Below are 23,302 nucleotides of genomic sequence, written 5' to 3'. Positions count from 1 at the left end.
ATAACTCTTGCATTTGAGAGCATTACTTCAATACCTAAAGTTAAAAGTTCGAATCCTCTCTTCCCGTTGGCTGCTCTTATAATCGAAAAAGTAATCGATAAGAGAATGGTGATTGGAATTTTTCTTGTCCAAAGAAATTAAAAATGATAGAGAAAGATAGTGTGAAAGTTTTGAAATTGCATATGTAGATTCCAAAAGGGACCTTTTCATTGCTTTCTCTTTCTTTGTTTGACAGAGTTGGGAACCAAGATCATCCCAAGTAGATCTAGTAGCTTAGCTTTTTACTAACATGTAATCTATCAAGGTGATTCCTTAGTCTCCTTTGTCATGAGTATTATTTTGATCTGCTCTCTCTCTCTCTCTCTCTCTCTCTCTCCACAAGTCAATATCGACGGGCGTCAATGTGGAAGCTCCATTTGAATCCAATGTTACATTATGGAGAGAGAGATATGTCAAACTAGTGGCCATTACAATTTACATTAATAAATTGTCCTCATTTATTCTTTAATTTTGCCAAAAATATAAAAGCAAGAGCAGCCAGATAAATAAAAAAAAGTGCATATCTTTCTTTCTCTCTTTTTATCTTGGAGGCTTGTCAACTTGCCAAACTCTATGAGGACCCATATGTGGCCCTAACGAATCAAGTGAAAGAGAATCCTATGATGATTACGATTTAAATTTTTGATTTTTTAGATTAACCAACTTTTCATATTGTTTAATGCGAGATTCATAATTACATAGATTAATTTTAACTTTACAAGCCGACAGATTAAGAAAAAAAAAAAAAAAAGCAGAATGCTTGTTTAATCAAAATATATTACTATGAAATGAATTTTCCTTTTTTTTTTTATATGAATATAAATTTACATTTTGTTTTTTTTTTTTGTTACAAGCGATATCGGGAGGAGAGGGATTCAAACAAAGGACATCCGATGCAAGAATAACTCCTCTTAACCACTTGAACTACAAATCTCTTACAATATTAGCTCACAAAATTGGTGCAACATAAAATGTTCAATCAGTCGAGTAGTCAACTAGATAATGATATTTCCATCTCCATTAGAAACAAAATAATGTTATATTTTATTTGAAAGTTTTGTTTCTTCAATAATGACCATTAACCATTAAAAACAAGCAATTAAATAACTATTAGTAAGATTGATAAGAGTCCAAACCCCAAGATCTATAATCTTTGGAAAAGTTACTTTCAGAGAATATAATGACAATGATATTTCAAAAAACAATTATCAGAGCAGAGGTATTGAGTCTATTGACCAATGTATATATGGGAAAGTCAAACACGATGTGTCTAATAAAATAAGTTACGTGCCAAAAAAGAAACACCCCACTCACCAAGGAAGGTACAAAATGATTTCAAGCCACAAGTAATTTTGGTAAGATTAGGACTTAAGAGATATATCCAACTTTCCAACTTTCCAACTTTCCTACTTGTGCACTTGAAGCTTGAAAGATAAGGTGGATTTAGTGGCATTTTTCATTCATTAAGCTACTAAAAATTTGTTGATTATAGCACAACAAACTTCCATCCACGAGATTTATATTCGGAATATCCGAATCTCCTTCAATATAGTAAAGATTAAGATGCAACTAAACGAAATGGTGATTGGCTACTTTAAATTTGGAACTTATATCGCTCAAGCGGCGATACTCTCTCCTGAGTATCTGTTATATAGGTACTAACAAAATCTTTGTATATAAAAGCTTTGTAGAGTGGATTGAAGTCCATAACTAGGGCTTTTGCAGGCTCAATATGGCAGGTGCTCGAAGGATGTATGAAGCTGGTGACTGTGGTCCTTGAAACCTTGTTGTTTGTCACAACTCTGTGGGCTGCACTGCTCAGCTTCCCATTGCTGATAATCTGCAACACAAATTCATGACAAAACTGTTTTTTTTAATTGCATAGGGACTAAAAATGGAAAAAATTACTAAAAGGAGCTAGATGAGTATGTGTGGGTGCAGAACCTGTAACATGTGGCCTATATTAACCACAAATGCATTGGGGACGGGCTCAACAGCAAGCCATTGCTCATCTTTCAAGACTTGAAGCCCATGAACTTGTTCTTGGAGAAGAAGAGTTATGAGGTTCACATCACTGTGTTTAGGCAATCCCAAGGTTAAGCTTGGGTCTGGACATGGTGGATAATAATTTGTAGCCATCGACTGGACTTGGCTGAGCTTACCCTAAAAAAATCTAGATTTGAGCCCTAACCCTTCACAGATAAGATCCAGAAGACACAAACTCAACTTCCTCACCTCCACAGAGTAACTTCCAAACACCTCTCTGAAATTGCAGAAGAAAAAAAAAACAGAAAATGCACATCTTGAGTCTTTGATGTTGTTAATTAATGGTGATTTAAAAATTAATGCATGTTTTGAACGGGGGATTAGCATTAAACATACCAATAATTAGCCGGTTTTTGAGGCCAGAAATCAATGTGTTCCTCTAGAGGATGACAAGGGTGTCTCAAAGTGTCTCTCCAGTAATGTACCTGCTCCCTTACATAGTCAATGCTGGTGTACAATCTGCAACTTTACCTAGCATCTTCAGAATACAAGCTTGCTTTGTCTTCAGAAGGCAGCTCAAAGAACTCCTTGCCCACATTCATTACATTATGCAGCAAATTGTCTGGAACCCCATGATTAATCAGCTGCATTTGCCATCATAAAACTAACTAAGAAAGAGTTATTATTCAAATAAACCCACAAAATAAAAAGATACAAAAAGAATGCCAAACCTGGAAAAATCCAAATTCTTTAGCAGCTTCTGTAATTTGCTTGATCAGCTGGGCCTTGTCAGTACCAAGTTGATGAAAATCAATGACTGGGATGTTCTCAAATATAGAAACTTGCACATTTCCGGGTCTAGTTCCAGGGGGCAATATGTAAGATTCAGGTACAGATTGCAAGTCGCTTCTGTTTGATATGAGCTTCTCCATTTTTCCAAAGCAAGTTCAAATGAAAATGTCCTTAAATTTTCAGCTAGTTATTTTTCTTGTATCAGTACCAAAATTTATATATATATATTATTTATGGGAGAACAATTTTCACATAATAAATCTTGAACCTAAATAAGAACAAAGCTGAGCTCAGTGGAATCAGAAACCTTAGATTCGTCACCCACAACAGTACAAAATAACCATTAACTGGATTTTTTCTTATATGGCCTAACCAACCATGGCCAACAACCATTTTTTAATCTGTGTGCAGCCTGGTCCTGGATTCTAGCTGCAACCCTCGCCTGGCTATTGTGACAGAGGTGATAAGTGTCAGCATGACAATAATTTAGTGAAAATAAATAGGCTGGATCTGCAAGCAATTTTGTTTAAGAATATTTTGATAGTAAAATATGCTTCTAACCTTGCAGCATCTTCATTGTTTTTTGGTTTTTTATTTTTAGGTTAGATTTTTATATATATTTTAGGTACATATGAGGACCCAGAGGCCCAAAAACAGAAAACTCACATCAGTACATCCCTGGCCCGATTAACACCTCAGAGATCATCAGCTAGTAAGCCCAAGATAGAGAGGCTTCCATTTTAATGAAGAACTCTTGAGTTCATCTATTACCAGTTTGGCAAGCATTTTTACAGTTAAGGCCATCTCCAGTTATAGGGCTAAATATAGTCTAGGGCTAAAAATTTAGCCCCTCAAAATATTAATTTTTTAAAGAATAGTGCAGGGCTAAATTTTTCCATCTCCAGCCATGCAGGACTATATTTTAGGGTCCTTCATATTTTATTATTTTGAGAAAAACTATGGTACAACACTCATACATTCCACAACTATATATTGTTTGATTTAATTAAACTACTGTTTAATATATTGTTTATAATTTTTTTTAAAACAACACTTGAAAAGATTTGAAAAGCTAACCATATTTATTATTTATTTTTTTTTAAAAAGGGAGTGGGTAGGTCCAACGGTCATTTTAAAAATCTGACTACAAATTTGAAAAGCTGACTATTTTTATTATTTTAAAAATCTATATAGATCCAGCAGATGTAGCATCCTAGGGATAGATGGCAGTTGAAAAGCAAATTATGGGTCCCACTACAAATTTGGCCCATTCCTAAAGCTGGGCTACATATGGCCTGATTGGAGGGCTAAAGGGCCGAATGTGGCCAAAATTTTATTTAGCCCATGACTGGAGATGGTTTTGATATTATTTTAGGGCTATATTTAGGAAATAGCCCATGGCTGGAGATGGCCTAAGTAGTTCATTTCCTTGGCTAAATTTGCTCTATCTTCTGTTTTTCTGGTGAACTTGGTTTTAATGGACAATTGAATTAGAACTTAATCATAGCCAAAATAAAAAAGATGATCCAAATTCATTAGGATTTGGGGGTCATGAAACCAAGTAGCCCCCAACTCACTTGGAAAGAAAAAGAGAAAAACTTTAGGGACTTTTAGGTATTTAAGTCCAAAATGAACCTATATAAATGCACAAAATATAGAATGAAATCAAACACAATACATCAACTTGTATTTGTACAAAAATCTCTCAACCAAAAATTTATGTAGTCTCCAATCAATGGACAAGCATGCTTGTTTTATTCCTCCACTTCTTCTGATGTACAACTTGATAAGCATGCTTTGGTTTCCACTCTCATCCAATTTTCTCTTAAAACCTTTGCCATGTCCCATGCATGCATGATATGTAAACATCACCAACCTTGAGGCCACCTTTTCTGAGGATCCCATCTTGGGAACCATGACTTCTTCTTTGAATTTGAACCCAGTGTAGTAGTAGTAGCAGCAGCAGCAGTCTTCCTCTTTGGTGTGAACAAAAGCTTCAAGATAAATTGTTTTCTGCTCCGGCTCGGCGTTGGAGGACATTGTTGTTTAGATGCAGGAGACTTAGGCAGGTTGTTGAACTCATCATCCTCAGCTGGGAAGATCTCGTCGCGTGTTCGAATTGTGTTGAGCCTCAGATACTTCTGTTCAAGTGACTCTTTTGGTATGTTTCTTGCTAACAAGGGAGAAGCACCACCCCAGTTGTTTGCGGCCAACCCCAATGATGATGGGTGTTGGGGTGTTCTAAATTCCAGCAAGTCTCTCTGCCTCATATCTGCCTCCCTCTAATTCCCAGCCTTCCAATGTAATGCTCTTTGTGCTGGCATCTTGGGCATCTTTTTATTGTAGCTGTAAGAAATTAAATCCCCAAAGCTCCATTGGTTTCTTCACATCCAATTATATTAGTGATTAATTAGTAGTTACTTTACTAAGCCGGCCTCTCATATTCTCAATCACAATCTGTTACATGTGGAACTTCATTATGTCATGTATGCATATACAAATTATACGATATATATATAAGATCCATCCATATATATACATACAAATTATACGATATATATATACGGTCCATATGTGACCATAAAGAAAAATTCAGTCACACTACCACATATGACCTTAAATTTTGATGGTTTTTGTCTTTCATTCAGGAAGGTCCAAATGGTAACTTGTGATTCAGAAGGGTTGAGAATTGTTGGAGACAAAAGGGGACGATTACTTCAAGAACTTGGTGATGTAAACGTCCATTTGAGCAGACAAAAATGGTGCAGATGCCAACAAAAAAGGAAGCTACAAAGTTATTTCCTAGTTGGTTGGTCCTTGTTAAATTTTGTTGTTCTTTCTTTCTTTCTTTCCTTTTTGAGTTCTTGGGATTTTTTTTCCTGCAACCTAAAAAGGATTGTTCTGCACTGCAGAAGAAGTTTACAGCAGCAAGATAGAAGAAATCAGGTCCAGTTTTCTATGCAAAAAAAAAAGATTTGAGGGAAAAGAGAGGACCACCAATTTCCAACAGGAAGAACAATTCTGATTCTCCACAGCACCACGTGTTATAATGAAAACTAAATCACTAAAAGAAAGATTGCACAAAAGAATCGTTATATGTCAAGGGATTAAGCATCTGGAAACAAAGCAATTCTCTGCATCAATAAACTGAAGGGCCAATATAGTAGTATACATGTATACTAGAAAACCACATTATAAGCCACTGATATACCTGTGGAGTATATTCCTGTTCATCACAGACAACCCGAGGCCAAAGGGCGTTGGCCACTGTTGGCATGTCATGGCTAGGGAAACTGTGGCTTATGTCCCTTTTTCTAGCAGGGACAAATACATCAGTATGCTTTGAACTATTTTAACTGTTTGTGATTTTCTTTTCAAATATTTCACCATAACTGTTTTAAGCTTAAATCCTACATCCTACATCCTACATCCATTATTAATTCCTTTCTAATTTCTAAATTACTTTCAATACATACATATATCAAACATTCAAATATCCACAAGTGTTTGTGCTTTCCACAATGTTCGTCCACACATGAATCAAGTATTCAAAGAATCTTGTAAGAATCAATTTCAATACTAATTTAATGATATTCACCCTTTTTCAATTTAATATATCAAATAACACATTCATTTAATCTGACAGAAACCATTTAATATAACATATACTACACTAAAACATATAGGACTTTTCTCGCTTGTTTAGTTCCGACAGACCCATACAATTTTTTATTCAGGCCAAAGAAAAATAAATAAATCTTATTGAAAAAAATAAAGAGGCTAGGCATTTCGTCAAAACAGCTTGGCTCCTAAGAGGAACTAAAGGGGGGCACTTGCGGCAAGGCTTGAAAAGCTTAGCCAGGGGAAAACTTCAGTAAATGCAACCACTCCCGCGCTCTATGTGACTCCGCCACCGGTTTACTTATGCATCTGCTAAAGAGATAGTTGAAAAAATATTGGCCATTGCACTGATTTCAGGAATATAATAAGTGCAGCCAATCTAGCACATTGAAAAGAATATAACCATACTTCTGCTCTGTCATTTTCACAGCAATAATATCATGATCAAGTAGGAATTTAACCAAGAACATGATACTCTCAACATGCAGGCATAACCAAAACAGAATTCTTTTCAGTGCTTTGATTATAAACAAGCAAAGAGTAGCAAAAAAATATGTTGCAGAAGATCAAGCTATGGCACCGGTAGTATGTCCATACATGGTCTACATGAGATTCAAGCCACATCTTCTCATGGTTTTGACACAGATCGGCTATACATTTCTCTACTTTATAACCGCTGCATCCTTCGATCACGGGATGAACCCTCATGTCTTTGTAACCTATAGACATATAGTAGGTGGCTTAGTGATGTTTCCATTTGCCTATTTTCTTGAAAGGTAAATGACTGAGGCCCTCATGCCTTTATACTGCAACAAAAAAGTCTCATCATTCTAAGGGTTTACCATTTCAATTTCCTTTTTTGTTTTCCTGCAGAAAAGTAAGGCCAAAGTTGACACTAGCATTGTTTGTGGAGATATTTGTACTTTCTCTGCTAGGGTAGGGTACATATTTTTCTTCCAATTAACATGAAATGAGATATTGATCTTTGAAATTATCTGATGCAGGAAAAAACTAACCTTTTTCTCTTGATGAAAAACAGGGTTAGCTTAACCCTTAATATATATTTTGCAAGCTTGAAGTACACTTCTCCAACCTTTGTCACATCAATTGCTAACACCATTCCATCCCTGACTTTTCTAATTGCTGTCATACTCAGGTGGGGGCGCTAAGTGTTCATGTATACCTGGGAGATAAGTATACATCTTTCTCTTTCTTTTGACAAACTTTTTAATACAAATTTCATGTAGGCTGGAGGCTGTAGACGTTACGAGTTCCCATGGAATAGCTAAAGTCTTCGGAACCTTACTATCTTTGGCTGGGGTCATGACCATGACCTTGTACAGAGGACCTGCTGTGCAAAGCTTCCCAGGCGCTTCAGTACACATCAGAAGTGATCCTGTTCACAAAAATTGGACGAAAGGATCAATCCTAATCGTTGCAAGTTGTATATCGTGGTCCATATGGTTCATAATGCAGGTATTCACCATGATAATCTCATTGGATGTACTGGTTTTTCTATCAACATATCCTTTATTAACCTTGTCCAAGACCATGCATGCATTATCGACACCAGAAACATTCTGATAAAAAAAAATTACCATAAATGATAAACTAAGAAAGAGTAGAATGATACAAGGGAGTTCATTTACAGTAAATATTGTGCTATTCGTAGGGAATCACATTGAAGAAATATCCTGCACAACTGTCTCTAACCACATGGATAAATTGTATTGGGGCAGCACAATCGGCTGTTTTCACAGTAATTATAGAACACAAACAGGCAGCTTGGAGCATTTCGTACAACAATGACTTCTGGTCTATCCTATATGCTGTAAGTAAAATTATGATATGAGTAGAAATTCTAATTTATTAGGTAGCTATTAATATTTAATTTTGTATCTTTTGATGATGAACAAAAACAACAGGGAATTGTATGCTCAGGTATCACAATCTTCATTCAACTGTGGTGCATAAAACAAAAAGGACCAGTTTTTGTGACCATGTTCAGTCCCCTTGCAACATCATTGGTGGCAGTTATGGCGTACTTCATTCTCGGCGAAAGACTGCACGTTGGCAGGTAGAATCACAGTTTATGCCACAAACGCGCGTGCACACACACACACACAGACACACCTTCACTCTACTTAAGCCGATGTCTAAGTCGATATTTGGCTTACCTCAGAATACTTGGAGCAGTCATTATCATCATTGGACTATACTTGGTTTTATGGGGCAAAGATATAGATGAAAATCATAGCAGGCCCCAAGATCAAGCTATATTGACTAGTGATGAGCTGAAGAAACCCAAGATACAAATGGAACCTTTAGCAGAATCACAGGTCCTCGAAACGGACCTTGAGAAGAAAGGTGCAATTGTTGGTTGAAGATTATGCATCCTATGATTCAGAATAATGTAATGGAAAGTATAACGCTTCGTATTGAGCGCTGGCATGTTAAGGTCGATCAGGAAGATCCAAGATGTATCATATTCCGCTTTGAAGTTCATGGGAAGAGACATGAAATATTCAATTGTTGTTAAATAAAGGCCTCTTAGAAATGGCAATTGAAAACTTGCACATCTCACATCTCAATCAGCTTAACCAAGTTTTTTATTTTATAATTTTTGGTGCTGCTCAGGAATTTTTGTATTTATTTACAAAAAAGAAAATAACACCAAAAACTGCAAAAGGGAAATGGATATTTCTATGATATTGTTGCTAAATAACAATCTTCACAAAAGCCTTCATACTAACTACATGATTAGGCTACACGACTAAGCCACCCAGATTTACTTTACATGAACAACTAATTAACCAAAACATATATAAATGGGGAAATTGCACATCACCCCTAATTTTATTCTTCCAGTAACCTTAAAGACACCTAGCATTCTCCAGCTACTTTGCGTCTTCAAGCCGAGCACGTATGGATTCGGGGTTTGAAATCTTATTAATCCTGCAAGAAGAGGGGCACAATGACATCAAACACTTCGATCAAGTTTCTACTTTTTTTTAATGGAGTATAATATATATTTACACTAGAAACATACAATCTGTATTTCTGATTAAAAAGAAACTTACTTGACCAAAAGATCTCTTCCAGGTGCTAAATTTTCAGAAATCCATTCCGGAACCAGTTCAACCAACAACTTAAGTTGCTCTTCAACTTCCCCTATGAAAGAAAAAACCATTAAAAGGAATTCAGCCTCAATTCATGCTTCCATCCAGTGGGAAATTATCTGTTTTTGTATATAGATTACCTTCATCAACAATATCAGAATGGCTAAAAATGATCTTGTCAACAAGATCCTCTTTTTTCATAAAAGAATAGTTCATTGATTGAAATAAGAAATGAATCATATTGAAGAGTTCAGGAAGGCTGGAAATCATCTGTCGCCGCCTCTTTGCTTGCGAGATGGCCTTCCTCTCCTTATCCCTAAGCTGCAAAGAGATATATGGATACTTCTCAAAATTACAGTTCATTTTGTTCATATCCAAGTAGACGTAAAAATGGAGAATTCATGATAGACATACTGATTGCAAAAGATCCTCTGGAAGAACATCGAAAACATCACTATCACTTGATGCGTCATCCAGAACAACTGCTTCTTCCTCGAACATGTTATTCTTCACAGGAGTATTAAATTTCAGTGACCTTGAGCATGGAGGATGCCTAACCAACTTGTTTGGCGAGCTTGTAGAAATATCATATGGGCTTGACATTTTATTCTTCATAGGAGTGTTAAATTTCAATGACCTGGAGCATGGAAGACGCTTAACCAACTTGTTTGGCAAGCTTGTAGAATCATCATCAGGGCTCATATAACATCGCTTTGGTGGGTGCAATGCAGGTGTGAGGGTCATCAACCTGGCTGGAGTTGAAGCAAGCTTTTCTGGAGTTAACGTAATACTAGCACTTGTTCTGGGCAAACCATCATCATCTTTTATGGGCCATATCTTTTTGGTTGGAGTTGCAGGCACTTGACCATACAATGAAGAAGCAGTTTTAGTTTCCTCAATGAAGCAAACTGCATTGAGGTTTGAATTTGGAAGTGAAATATTTGGAGCTTGGGAGTCAGTTCTTGTGACTTCCTGTGAAGACTGCATTTGAAAAGACTGAGACAGATAAGCTGCTATTGCTGGTTGCTGATTTTTAGGCAATTCAACTGATGTCTTAATCACCAGTGACCGTTTGGGAGTGTGGTTTATGTTAGAATTCAAATCTTCCTTTGACTGATTAGATGGCATTGGATGCGTCTCATCTGGAATTTCATCACCCCGAAGGCAGATTGTTGATACTGCTGGTTGCTCAACCTCACCAGAAGATGAAGATGAGGGAAACTTGACCCTATCTGAATGCATATGCTGCTTCGTAGCATTGAATGGATGGGGCAGAGTTTCTTCAGGAATTTCATAATCCTGAACACGTATTACGAATTCTTAGATCACATAGCATTCACAGTGCAGTTCAACAAAAATATAGACAATATGATAAAATTAAAAGCTTGAAGTCCCCGGTAGTGAAGCTTGGTTCCCACTCAGGAAAACTAAACAAGTTAGATATTTGAACATCTAATGTAGAAAAGGGTTTCTATTACCCTTAAACCCTGCTGTGTTATACTGGAAATGAGTATATATAGGGTATATACCTCAGGATGAGATTTTGAAATATCCGCAAGCCGTTTCCAGAAGGCCTTCCTCAAATGCATAATTGCACCACCACCTTGAGATTTCAACATGCCATTATTCTCTACTGCAACAATATTCATGCTAACATGAAGATCCAGCTTCCTACGACAGGTTCGCTCATCCCACACAAGCAATTTCTTTATCTCAATCACCTCAGGTAAAACAAACTTCAGCTGAGCCAAGTGACCATATGTAAACCTCCTAAAATGAGACAAACAAAAGTCCATCACTTTCTATTGCCTTGTTTCATTTCTTCAGAAACCAAACAACACATTAAAAAGATCTCCGTTTTTGGCTTAAAGAAAAAATACCTCTCCGTTAAATACTCAATTGCCGGGCAAATATTGGTAAAAATTGACTTCAAACCCTTCTTCCGCAACCTCCGAATCGAAATATCCAAGCAATTGAAAAACTCACCCAATATCTCATACCTGCAAAAACACCCACAAAATGAAATAATCAAAACCCACCTGACAAAATGAATAAATCAAAACCCACCTGAAAATGTCAGGAACAAATCTGTCAAATTATATCCATCTAAAACTCAAAGAACCTTACTTTTCCGGTAGCTTCACGGGTCGGCGAATACGGGTTTTCTTCTGGGTCTCCTCGGGCCAAGAATCGATCTGGTCCGTCCGTTGCTTCTGGTTCGACTTGAAGAGGCTTTTGGAGGCAGATCTTCTAACTTGTTCAATGGAGAGCGCGATGTTGCAGTTGCGAGCTCGGCGACGGAGCTGTTGGGGCTTCTCAGGGGTTTTAGAGCTCAGTATCTCATTTTCTCGGACATGGGGCTTAGGGCTTAGGGCTTCGCTTATGGGTGTCTTGGATTTTAAGGTCTCTGAGGAACTCATTGCAGAGGCCAAGAGAAATTTATGATTTTGAATCGATCAAAAGGCGAGATCTTGAGGATCACAGTCTCACAGAGAAGGTGAAGCGATAGTCATTTGAGGGTTTTCGGTATTTACAGGAGCTCTCTGTGGCGGGAAAGATGAACCGGTGCTCGCGTGTCCCGTGGCTTCGCTCCAAATAGATCCGTTGGCTCTTGGGTTTGTCTTCGGGTCGGGGCAAGCCCAATGTCAGTATTATCTGTGCCTTCTTTAGGCCCAACCCAAAGGTGCCATTGTACTTTGCTCTAAATTTCTGCTTTTTCTAGAGTAACCTAATAGAAATATGATTTTGTTTTTCATTCCAACGCAATGAAGTCTTTTGAAGCATCAAGGACTCAAGAGAGGCTCCATTTTAGTATTTACCCAACTTCACGTCTCCTTCCTAATTTTCTTATATTGAGACAATTTAACAAGCAAACTCAGAGAGAGAGAGAAAATAACTAAAAGACCCAAAAAGCTCCCTTCTCTCTTCGGTTTCTCCTCTGCTTTTAATTTGTATTACAGGAACAGGACCATTGCTTCAGCTTCCCCATTTTAGCCTCAACACCTCCCTTGCCCCTTCACCTTTTTCTCTCACCTTCTGAGTCCTTTTTGATTGGGGTATCTTTTTCGAAGCGTATCTTTTCTGGGTTCCAATAAATTTGATTGATTTCAACTCTTGGTTGGATGTTGCCTCGTGGGTCGGAGGTAAAGTCTCGTTCTTTAACTGCTTTATTATTGCTCGTTCTGGGTTTTGTTTGTTTAGCCCAAAAGAGAAGGTGAAGGTGTTGGAGTTTTTTTTTTTCAATCCTTAATTATGTGAAAAATCATAATTTTATTTTTCTTGTTATTTGTTAATCTGGTTTTCTTGGTCTTTTATAATTTATTTGTTAAAATCTGATATGTGCTTTGATGAATTGACTTATGGTCAAGGATAATAACTCCCCTCCGAGATAGTTGGGCTTAAGAGTGCTAAATGATTAGATTGTAGCAGTCATTCCGGCTTTCGGATATGACTATACTTTTTTGCAGAAACGTCATAGCACTTTCTCAGAAAGTAACCAGCTGAAGTATATTGCTTAATGTAGGAGAAACAACAAAGTGGGTGCTGGGTTATTAGGAATTTGTGTACTCCTCGGAGACTCCAATTGCATTGGAGGTTCTGTGAGTGGTTATAACAGTTGCACTGTATGGCTTTTACTCAACTGGATAGTGATACAAGAACCTCTTTTCTAAGTTTGGATTGTTTCATATTTATTTACTAATTTATTTATTTTCTTCCCAAACGAACTAGGGTTCAGCTGATTAGTTTAATATGCTTTAGAAAATGAGTAGTTGCTTTCAATGATATTTATACTTATTAAACTGTAAATGTGGTGATAATCTGAGTGTGGTGGAAGTGCTTATTATCTTAGTTACCTCATGCTCTTTCTTTTCCTCCTTGCATATACCAAGCTTTATTTACATGCCCGTAGAAGGAACTTATCTTATGCCTTTCATACTTACAGAACCCTGCTTAACTGGTATAGTGGTTTGTGGAATGGACTGGCTGTATCTGCACACTGTCAGGCTTTGTGAATGATGTTCCGTTGGTTGAAGGGTGTGAAGTCTCTTGGCATTTTTAAGTTGAATAGCGAATCATCTTTGACAGCAGCGTTGCTCAGGGATGTGCCTCCTGAGGTTGAATTATCTGAATATGGAAGGGCACCAAGTCCTGGCAGTGAGAGCCCTTCGGGGCTTCTTAATGGTGAGAGTGTAAATGCGGAACCAATTGCTGATTTGGACCTGTTCTTTGAAAGGCTCTACAGCTACTATTGTGAGAAAGGGCTTTGGTGTATTATTATAAAGTGGATAGTTGAGCTTCTGAGCTTGGGATTTACTATATGCTTCTCAGGATTCTTCTTATTATATGTTGATTGGAATGGTCTTCGTAATGCAAAGTGTGGGATGGATGCATTTGAATCTGGAATTAAGCCCTGTGACCTTGCTAAGGAAGCCCTTCATCAGAACCCACTAACCCCTTTGACGCTTTCTAAAGCTATCATTGTGGGATATTTGGGTATATTCTCCATTTATTGGGTCTTCTGTTTTTTGAGGTTTTTTGCTCAATTAAGGGATACTTTGGGAGTCCGTCACTTCTATCACAACAGGTATGTCTGAATACTTCTATCTCCAAAATTTTAATTTGAGCGACGATTATGGTTTGTACAAAACCTATGCCTTCATAACATTGTCTTAGTAATGAATGGTGATTTTGGTTGTCTTCTTGCAGCCTCCATGTCACAGACAATGAAATTCAGACTATGCCATGGGCATCAATTCTTGAAAAGGTTGTTCAGCTCCAAAGATCACAGCAGCTCTGTGTGGTCAGGGATCTTTCTGTTCATGATGTGGTTATGCGACTGATGCGGAAGGAGAACTACTTGATTGGAATGCTTAACAAGGGGGTGCTTGCTTTCCCAATCTCACAGTGGGTCCCAGGTGCTGGTCCAACTGTCAAATTTGGCTCAGATGGAAAGCAAGAACGTCTAATACTGACAAAAACCCTTGAGTGGACCTTAAATTGGTGCATAATGCAGAGCATGTTTGATCGGTAGGGTGAATCTTAGTACAAATATCTTGCAATGCATTTTTAATTCTTGATTTTACTTGATGTCTTGATCTTATATCCAGCTGACACATGGCCAATATCTACAAGCATCTAGAATATGTGAAAGACAGCATGTCATTATGATGCCTTTTCTTGTTTTGATAGTTAGAAGTTTTGTTTGAGCCATAGTGAATATTTACCCTAGGTACACAGAACAGACTTTAAAGCTTTGTTACAGTATGGTTTGGTTGAGTTGTTTATTCATGTACCAATAGTGTGTAATGTGGATTTACTTTTGTATGAAGTGAGTAATATTTCTTTCAAACAGGATGCACTCTGGAGTTTGTCCTGTGTGCTTTCCAAGTTTTGATGTTGTGTACTCTTGCTGCAGAAATTTTTGTCTTAGAAGGGACTTTATATCAAATCCAAGAACATTAAAGAAAAGGCTTATGGTAGTTGGGCTCGTAATGCTTCTCCTCTCGCCATTTCTTGTCATATTCATGCTGGTATATCTCTTCCTGAGGCATGCAGAACAATTTTATAATCATCCAAGCACTGCATCATCTCGAAGATGGTCAAATTTATCAAGGTGGATGTTTAGGGAATTTAATGAGGTAATATTTTTCTTCTTTCTATTAAGTTAAACATGATCCTAACCCCATGTCTGGTACTTATGCTAATATTGAAACATGCATTCTCGATTAAATTTTTGGCATCAGATTCTTACATTAAGAAACAGTTCACATGAGGACACTTGGAACTTGGTTCCCCAATTCATATGAAAGTGAAACCTTATGAAAAATTGTGGCTTTTCTGAATTGGCACGGTTAACATGTTGGGTTTACTTTATTTAATGAAATTGTGCATTTATGCATATTTCTAAAACAAATGTTGCCCTCTCCTCCTGACTGGTTTTTTGTTTGCAATGTCTATATGGTATTTTGTATTTTTCTCTTTTTGGATTAATTTTACAACTGGTATGGTGATGTGGCAGGTGGACCATTTGTTTAAGCACCGAATCAATAGCAGCATAGTGCATGCTTCTGATTACTTGAAGCAATTTCCTTCTCCTATTATATCTATAATAGCAAAGTTCATCTCTTTTGTTTCTGGTGGCTTTGCTGCTATTCTAATCATCATCGCATTTCTGGAGGAATCTCTGCTGGAGGGCCATGTAAGATATTGATATTTGTACTTAATGCCATGTTAGGCTGTCTGTATAGATATCGATGCTAACTCTAAGTTATTTTGTTTTTAAAATATTTTTGAATCATGCAGATATTTGGTCGTAACTTGTTCTGGTATGCTGCTGTTTTTGGAACTATAACCGCTATTAGCAGGGCTGCCATTACCGATGAGCTATTGGTCCTTGATCCAGAGGGGGCCATGTCTATGGTGGTGCAATATACACATTATATGCCGAAGACATGGCGTGGTAAAGAGAATACTGAGAGGGTTCGGATAGAGTTTGAAACCCTGTTTCAGGTAATCCAGGGACATTTCATTTCCTATTGTTTATCTTAAACTGGGATTGATATGAGGACATAAGTTATGGGCATGCCACTATAGTGGTTTAGAGTAGCTTCTGTTGATAAGGTCTGGAAAGATGGAGCATATCTATTGCCAGTTGGTGAACCACAGATACTTACTAGGGCCCATTTCTGCATTACATACATAGTTGATTCTACATAGTCTTAACTTACTTCCCAGTAAATGTTTGATTGTTCATGATTCTATCCTGTTTTGAAAATAATTTTGTTTTTGGTTTTTAACTATATTACCTATGCGTGAAGATTGGTCTACCCTTTTCAGCATTTAATTTAATTATAGCCGTCAACGGAAACAAATAACAGTTATGACATATTATGACTAAAACACAAATTAAGTTGCTGCTCATGCTATTTGGGTTTTCCCCCCTTTTTCTGTTTCTTCAAACGCAGTATACTGGAATGATGTTACTTGAGGAGATGGCCTCAATCTTCCTTACTCCATATTTACTTTTATTTGTCGTCCCAAAGGTCAGTTTTATCAAAATTGTTAATCTGCTTTTATTTTTATGCCATCTATAAATTATTTGCAGTTTCTTGATCTAATATGCTTTTTGTTATTTTGCAGCGGGTGGATGACATTTTAGAGTTTATTGCAGAGTTCACAGCGGATGTTGAAGGTGTTGGTCATGTGTGTAGGTTGGTATTCATCATCGTCATTGTTGTCACCATCGTTTCATTTTTATTCTAGCACCATATCCTCTAAAGCTTTCTGTAGAGAGCCATTACTGGATATGTTTGCTCTAACATTGACAAGATTCCAAAGTTTGACTGTCCTCTTGATTTCTTGGCAGTTTTAGTGCCTTTGACTTTCAAAGACATGGTAATAGCAATTATGGGTCACTTTACAATTTGCCTCGCTCTCAGAGGAGTTCTCAGGGAAAAATGGAGAAATCGTTCTTGAGGTATGATCACAAAAGCATTACTCATATGATGTGCTCACAATTTTTTAAGCTGCAATAAAGTAGTTATCAGAAACATGCAATATCCCTGCGCTATTTCAGTATTCTCCCTGTTTTCCACTTAGAGCATAAGTATTTCTTGGGATGCTAATTAGGCGCCACCCAAATGATTTCCTTTCCACATCTCAATTCTAATGACCTTTCCAATTTTTGTGGCAGCTTCCAGAGTAACTATCCATCATGGGACCCAAATACTGAAGGAAATCAGTTTCTTAAAAAGCTGAGAACTTTCAGGGAACAAAAGTTGCAGGGACAAGGAACTAGACATGGATATTCTCCTCCAAGAGGCTTTGGTGACAGGAACAACTTTTTATTAAGGGAAAGGCCACATCATACCCTTGGAACTGGCTTTCAGTTGGGGTCTCTTTGGTTAATTGATGCAGATCAAAAAAATCACCCATATCTCCTTGATTGGTATTACACCTCTCGGCCGCATCATACAACAAGTTATACGGGGGACATTCCAGAAGAACCAATTGAAGTTACTGAGCAACATTCTGCTGATTGGATGCCACCTAACTTTACAGATAATCAAGTGAGATTTGAAGAACTCTGGGGGCATCATTATGAGGACCGTACACAGTCTAATCTGGGGGCTTCCACGTCGGCCCCATTCCACCGAGGGAGTGTACTTCAGCATCATGATGGTGGTAATTTGGCGCATCCAACAGGGAGTCATTGGTGGGCTAGGACTGGCCAACATCATGGTTCACAGCCCCAGTCAAGTTTCCTTGAGCCCCCAGAGTTCGGCCAACATGTTACACAGCCCCAGTCAAGTTTTATTGAGCCTCCAGATTTCATCCGCCAGCCTTCAGATAATTATTATGAAAATTTCTCAGATAGAAGCTTAGAGGAAAAAGAACAAGAAGAACACTTAGATTGGAAGAACTATCACAAGTTATCCCGAACGACTTGCATGGATGACTTAGACTTAGAGGCAGGGGACTTCAATCTTCATTTTGATGATGTATATAGTAGACCTCCTGAAACTCCCAAGATATAGCCATAGCCCCCAAACTTTTAGTGATCCATTCGTTCCCTCTAGTTTTTTCAAGAGGTTCTTGCTTAATTATTTGGGTGGTTTTTAGCTACTGGAATGTGATTTCTGTTTATAATACACTCATTTAAGGAATCTGTGTATTCTTTTCTGTATATATATTCAATCGATTCTTGATCGGCCAATGCTCGACTTGTGTGAGGGTGACTGAGGCCAAAGAACAACCAGAAGCCCTCCAAAATTGTGCAATTACATTCCACGAATTTATTTGAGAAGTGATTTTTAAATTTGTTTAAATTGTTTAATATCTGCCAAAAAGTTAATGCAGTAGAGAAAATATGGAAATTTTTATCTCAAACGACGCCGTTTGGGTAACATTTTAGTTTTCCTTGTTCTTTTTGTCCTTCGTCTTCACTTCACAGGCTTCCATCCAACTCACCAAAAGCAGAAGCAGCGCGAGGGTTTTCGCATAGGGTTTTAGCAAAATCCCAAACAAACACTCACAAAATTACAGAACTTTACAGTTCCGGCCATGAGAAAATCTCCAATCTCACTGTTCTCTCATCTCACTCGTCAAAGACTTAAATCCTCTACTCCCCTTCTTTCCAGAAATTACATTTCTGACCGCACCTCCTCCTCATCTTCTTCGCCGCTGGTCTCACCGACCCGTTTCAGGCCCTGCACCGAAACCCATGGCTTATTCTTCAAAAGCAGCCAATTCCAAGCAAACCTATCTCAAAATATGAACACCCTTGTTGAAAGATCACCTCAAGTGTCCTCAAGGCAGAGAAAGTCCATGGAAAAATCTGAGCTTGAAGAGGCTTTCGAGTCTGCAAAGACTTCTGAAGAAATGCTTAAGGCTTTCAAGAACATGGAGTCAGCTTTTGATGAGAGAGAGCTTGGTTTGGCTTCTTTAAAAGTTGGCCTCAAACTTGACCAAGAAGGTGAGGACCCTGAAAAGACTCTGTCTTTTGCTACCAGAGCCTTGAAAGCTTTGGATAGAGATGATAAACCTTCTTTGCCTGTTGCCATGGCTTTACAATTATTGGGTTCTGCCAATTATAGCTTAAAAAGGTTTAGTGATAGTTTGGGGTACCTTAACATGGCTAATAGAGCATTGGGTAGATTAGAGGAGGAGGGTTTTGATGTTCGGGATATTAGGCCTGTGCTTCATGCTGTACAGCTCGAGCTGGCAAATGTAAAGACGGCAATGGGGAGGAGAGAGGAGGCTCTTGGGAATCTTAGGAAGTGTTTGGAAATTAAGGAGTTGATGCTGGAGAAAGATAGTACAGAACTTGGCAAGGCGAACCGGGATTTGGCGGAGGCATATGTCGCTCTTTTGAACTTTAAGGATGCATTATGCTTCTGTATGAAGGCATTGGACATTCACAGACAGCAGTTGGGGCAGAATTCGGTGGAGGTTGCACATGACAGGAGGCTTCTTGCTGTTATTTATACTGGGTTGGAGGAGCATGAGAAGGCCTTGGAGCAAAATGAGTTGTCACAAAGGGTTTTGAAGAATTGGGGTCTTAGTTCTGATTTGCTTCGTGCAGAGATTGATGCTGCTAATATGCAGATTGCACTGGGAAAGTTTGATGAGGCTATTGATACTTTGAAGCTTGTTGTTCAGCAAACAGACAAGGAGAGTGAGACTAGGGCACTGGTGTTTATCTCGATGGGAAAAGCCTTATGTAATCAGGAAAAATTTGCCGATGCAAAGAGATGTTTGGAGATTTCTTGTGGAATTCTTGACAAGAAAGAGACAGTCTCCCCGGTAGATGTTGCTGAGGCATACTCAGAGATATCAATGCAATACGAATCTATGAATGAGTTTGAGACTGCAATTTCACTGTTAAAGAGAACATTGGCTTTGCTTGAGAAGCTCCCACAAGAACAGCACTCCGAGGGGAGTGTTTCGGCTAGAATAGGGTGGTTACTTCTGTTGACGGGAAAGGTCTCACAGGCTGTTCCTTACTTGGAGAGTGCAGCTGAGAGGTTGAAAGAGAGCTTTGGTCCCAAGCATTTTGGTGTGGGCTATATATACAATAACTTGGGGGCAGCATATTTGGAACTAGACAGACCTCAGTCAGCTGCTCAGATGTTTGCTGTTGCGAAGGACATCATGGATTTTTCGCTTGGCCCCCATCATGCAGATTCAATTGAGTCATGCCAGAACCTCTCAAAAGCATATGATGCCATGAAAAGGTATGAATGCTCTTTCTGGTTTTTGGCTACATTTCCAGCATATGTTCTTATTGTTGGAATTTATTAATTCATTCGATATTGAAATTACATTGCACTTGTGTATCTGCTAAGATGGTTACTCCTTTGACTTGTAATTCTTGCATTGCTGAATTTGATATATAATTCACCGAGTACCTAGTTCTTTGTGCTATTTCCGGTAGTTCCTGTTAGGAGAAAGTAAACTTAATACGTATTGCAACTTAATTGTAGTCACATGCATAATCCTTTCATGTCTCTATTTATCAAGCAGAAATTAAGCGAGATGATTGGTGCATTTAGTAAAGATGTTTTGTTGTATGTTGACTATTGAGGATAAATATATGTATATCTCATAATTTATCTCCTGGATTTTTCAGCTATGCCCTTGCAATCCAATTCCAGCAGCAAGTAGTTGATGCTTGGGAAAGCCATGGACCAAGTGCTCAAGACGAACTCAAAGAAGCACACCGAGTTCTCGAACAATTGAAGAAAAAAGCCCGTGGCACATTTGCAAATGATGAGCATACTACAAAGGCCTTGCCCTTACCCCAAACTCATCCATCTGCCAGGAGTTCATAAGCCTTTCGCCTGTGAATTAGAATTGATTGGACATAATTTAGAAGATGCTCAAATTAATTGATCCATTGCATAAGAACATTGCAAGGATTGGTTAGCTTCATCGAATGGTGGGGGTCTCTGGTTGCTGGTTTTAATTTTTTGGTTGTGTTACGTAGCTAGTCGTGTAAACAGCACAATTTTCAGGGATTCCTAGTTCTTTTGTTTTTGGGAATTAGGGATGTCTTCATATAGATAAGTATTGTGTACTAAAATAAATTTCATTGTTATGGATCATCAAATTTATTTTGAATGAAATGTTTGTCATCTTTGGCAGTGATACGGAAATAATAATCCTTTTTCTTTTGCTGAAAGGTGATGATTTTAGCCAGCATTTTGGAATTTAGCCTGTTTAAGAATGCTCTTGGTCCTTAATTGCTCAGCTAAGAAAGGATCCTACAAGCCTTTTTGCCACACTTATTATCCTTACAAGCACATGTATACAGTATGTTTCTGTTCCTTCTGAATGAAACAGTGAGAACGTAATGCCATAATTAAACTCAACACAATAATGAATACCTTCAGCACTCACCAACATTCATGTGATGGCTTCAAGACAAAAGAAGTGAGATAATTTCCAGGGAAATCTTTGTCCTGCTTTTCTCTAGCATCTGGGTCCCTATACTCTCTCTCTCTCTCTGAAACTCTATATATGTATAAAAGAAAAAGAAGAGGTTAACGTAATCATTTTCATTCATGAAGAAGAAGAAGAAGATAACAAAGCAATGATTCTCAAAACCCATGCCAGCGTTTCAGGATTAAGCAAGAATCCCAATTGTCCAAAGCTTCTCATTGTGTCTAATATCAACCCAAAGTAACTCTACATTCGTCTATTTCATGCTAAGTAACTATCAATTGCAAGTTAACAATTCCACCATCTCACCTTAATACCAAACACCAACTAACAAAATTTATCAACAAAAGAAGAAAAAGAGAAAGGAATTACAGGCACACTCATCAGGAAAAACTGCATTTCTAGATACTCGGCCATGTCGAAATCGAAAACAAACCTTTCGATTCTGCTATCACATTCTTGGTTCTAAGTCTCTGAGCTTCTCCATTTTTCTTGGTGATTGACTTCTTCTAGGCTGTCCTATGACTTTCTATAATCATTTCTTTGCTGCTGCCTTGGTGGAAAATGACACCATCTTCTCCCCCCAACTCAATTACTACAAAGTCCTCTTCACTGCCCATGAAGCTATGAGAAAACAACTCAGAGTCTTGAGGTGAAGTGCTTGGTGCTATGACATGATCAGTCGGATACCGGATAGTACCTGAAATGCTTGTTCTGCAAAGAGGGCAGTTTGCATTGCTTTGAAGCCATATATCAATGCAGTCTAAGTGAAACTCATGGTTGCAGTTGGGAAGAACTTTTAGTGTATCTTGCTCCTGAAACTCTTTCAAACAAACTGCACATCCACAAACATTTCTATCTTCAACTTCTCCTCCTTTGAATTGAACAGTTGGGATTCCGCGAATGACTGATTCATCAAGCCCCCGGTTCCAAATTGATGGAGAGAAGGCTGTAAGAAGATCCTCCGTTTCTCGAGCTCGAAAGATAGGAAACCTTGACAGCAGATCAATTTGGTACCAATTTGAGCAAAATTTGACAACAATGACATAGTAGCTCACTAGCAAGAAAGCTGTGGCCATGATGCTTAGTACAACAATAGCTAATACAGGAAAAGAAGAGTCTGGGCTAGGCAGGGGTGGCTGATAGTATGAGTTTACCTGGTTTTTTATGGGTGGTAGAGCTTGGTCAAATTTGTACAAGTGTTTCTGCTTTGGAGCCATAAACAAATGGTCTGTATGTGGCTGAAACATGGGAGTAATGGTGCCACAGATGCTGATATATAGATTATGATCAATGGGTTCAGTGAGATCTTAAATTGAAAGATCATACAGGTTTTGGAAGATTGTTCTCTTGTCTTGGACTGGTTTTGTGGTCACACACTTGTGGGAAACAATGTAGGTCCCATACCTATCTTTTTATGACATGACTTAAAGACTATATATTAGAGACTGCAAGAGATAGAGTGATTAAGGTGATATTAAACTTAACTAGTTCTTAATGGTACTTCTTCTCTTGATATTGAAAGAGATTCCAAGTTTAAATCCGCCCTCTCATTGATCAGAAAGAATGTGTTATTGGGCAAGACTTATAAAGGTTATTTGCGGAGTTGGCCTACTACTATTTTGTTGGACCATGTCTCTTCATGGCAAATAAAAATCATCATCTTGGAATTTGTCCCCTCCCTGAAACATCACCTGGTACAAGCCCATTTCATCAAATTCTTTCAAGGCAATTTGGGCATTTTGAATTCTGAGACATGCACATGTCCTGGTGAATCTATTATATTATAGATCATATTTGCA

The 23,302-nt window shown here is 38.0% G+C and overlaps 4 protein-coding genes and 2 pseudogenes across 7 annotated transcripts; 3 read left to right on the top strand and 3 right to left on the bottom strand.

The window, feature by feature from the left end:
• Positions 1 to 1,460: 1,460 nt before the first annotated feature.
• LOC110757467 (hyoscyamine 6-beta-hydroxylase-like) lies at positions 1,461 to 2,997 on the bottom strand (annotated as a pseudogene). The gene is made up of 4 exons (XR_002526802.2): positions 2,757 to 2,997; positions 2,422 to 2,669; positions 1,984 to 2,302; positions 1,461 to 1,879 (listed from the first exon to the last, which is right to left on the bottom strand). The product of XR_002526802.2 is annotated as a hyoscyamine 6-beta-hydroxylase-like (transcript).
• A 3,908-nt stretch (positions 2,998 to 6,905) lies between these two features.
• Positions 6,906 to 8,982, top strand: LOC110757438 (WAT1-related protein At1g44800-like). Of its 2 annotated transcripts, XM_088244940.1 has the most exons (7): positions 6,909 to 7,214; positions 7,312 to 7,374; positions 7,478 to 7,594; positions 7,686 to 7,914; positions 8,111 to 8,269; positions 8,364 to 8,515; positions 8,621 to 8,982. In XM_088244940.1, exons 1-7 carry the CDS (start codon positions 7,012 to 7,014, stop codon positions 8,820 to 8,822), a joined length of 1,125 nt encoding a protein of 374 aa, XP_088101066.1. In that variant the 5' UTR covers positions 6,909 to 7,011; the 3' UTR covers positions 8,823 to 8,982. The 2 variants fall into 2 exon arrangements, with proteins under 2 accessions (XP_088101067.1, XP_088101066.1); XM_088244941.1 differs by lacking the exon at positions 7,478 to 7,594 and having other exon boundaries at positions 6,906 to 7,214.
• A 137-nt stretch (positions 8,983 to 9,119) lies between these two features.
• CDT1A (CDT1-like protein A) lies at positions 9,120 to 12,143 on the bottom strand. Its single transcript, XM_021959067.2, has 7 exons — positions 11,685 to 12,143; positions 11,438 to 11,557; positions 11,087 to 11,327; positions 9,972 to 10,856; positions 9,698 to 9,878; positions 9,519 to 9,609; positions 9,120 to 9,393 (listed from the first exon to the last, which is right to left on the bottom strand). Exons 1-7 carry the CDS (start codon positions 11,975 to 11,977, stop codon positions 9,336 to 9,338), a joined length of 1,869 nt encoding a protein of 622 aa, XP_021814759.1. The 5' UTR covers positions 11,978 to 12,143; the 3' UTR covers positions 9,120 to 9,335.
• A 174-nt stretch (positions 12,144 to 12,317) lies between these two features.
• On the top strand, positions 12,318 to 18,273 carry APG9 (autophagy 9 (APG9)). Of its 2 annotated transcripts, none has more exons than XM_021959065.2 (10): positions 12,318 to 12,700; positions 13,522 to 14,142; positions 14,265 to 14,585; positions 14,974 to 15,196; positions 15,577 to 15,756; positions 15,861 to 16,067; positions 16,523 to 16,600; positions 16,698 to 16,768; positions 16,924 to 17,034; positions 17,251 to 18,273. In XM_021959065.2, exons 2-10 carry the CDS (start codon positions 13,571 to 13,573, stop codon positions 18,092 to 18,094), a joined length of 2,607 nt encoding a protein of 868 aa, XP_021814757.1. In that variant the 5' UTR covers positions 12,318 to 12,700; positions 13,522 to 13,570; the 3' UTR covers positions 18,095 to 18,273. The 2 variants fall into 2 exon arrangements, with proteins under 2 accessions (XP_021814757.1, XP_021814756.1); XM_021959064.2 differs by having other exon boundaries at positions 12,319 to 12,700; positions 13,501 to 14,142.
• Positions 18,274 to 18,496: 223 nt separating this feature from the next.
• Positions 18,497 to 21,240, top strand: LOC110757461 (Tetratricopeptide repeat (TPR)-like superfamily protein). Its single transcript, XM_021959066.2, has 2 exons — positions 18,497 to 20,293; positions 20,689 to 21,240. Exons 1-2 carry the CDS (start codon positions 18,621 to 18,623, stop codon positions 20,888 to 20,890), a joined length of 1,875 nt encoding a protein of 624 aa, XP_021814758.2. The 5' UTR covers positions 18,497 to 18,620; the 3' UTR covers positions 20,891 to 21,240.
• Positions 21,241 to 21,676: 436 nt separating this feature from the next.
• On the bottom strand, positions 21,677 to 22,948 carry LOC110757466 (RING-H2 finger protein ATL16 pseudogene; annotated as a pseudogene).
• Positions 22,949 to 23,302: the final 354 nt, after the last annotated feature.

The sequence above is a fragment of the Prunus avium genome, chromosome 8, assembly GCF_965620075.1.
Source record: "Prunus avium chromosome 8, drPruAviu1.hap1.1, whole genome shotgun sequence".
Lineage (NCBI taxonomy): Eukaryota > Viridiplantae > Streptophyta > Magnoliopsida > Rosales > Rosaceae > Prunus > Prunus avium.
The sequence above is the reverse complement of the archived record's forward strand: the minus strand, read 5'-3'. Positions and strand labels throughout refer to the sequence as shown.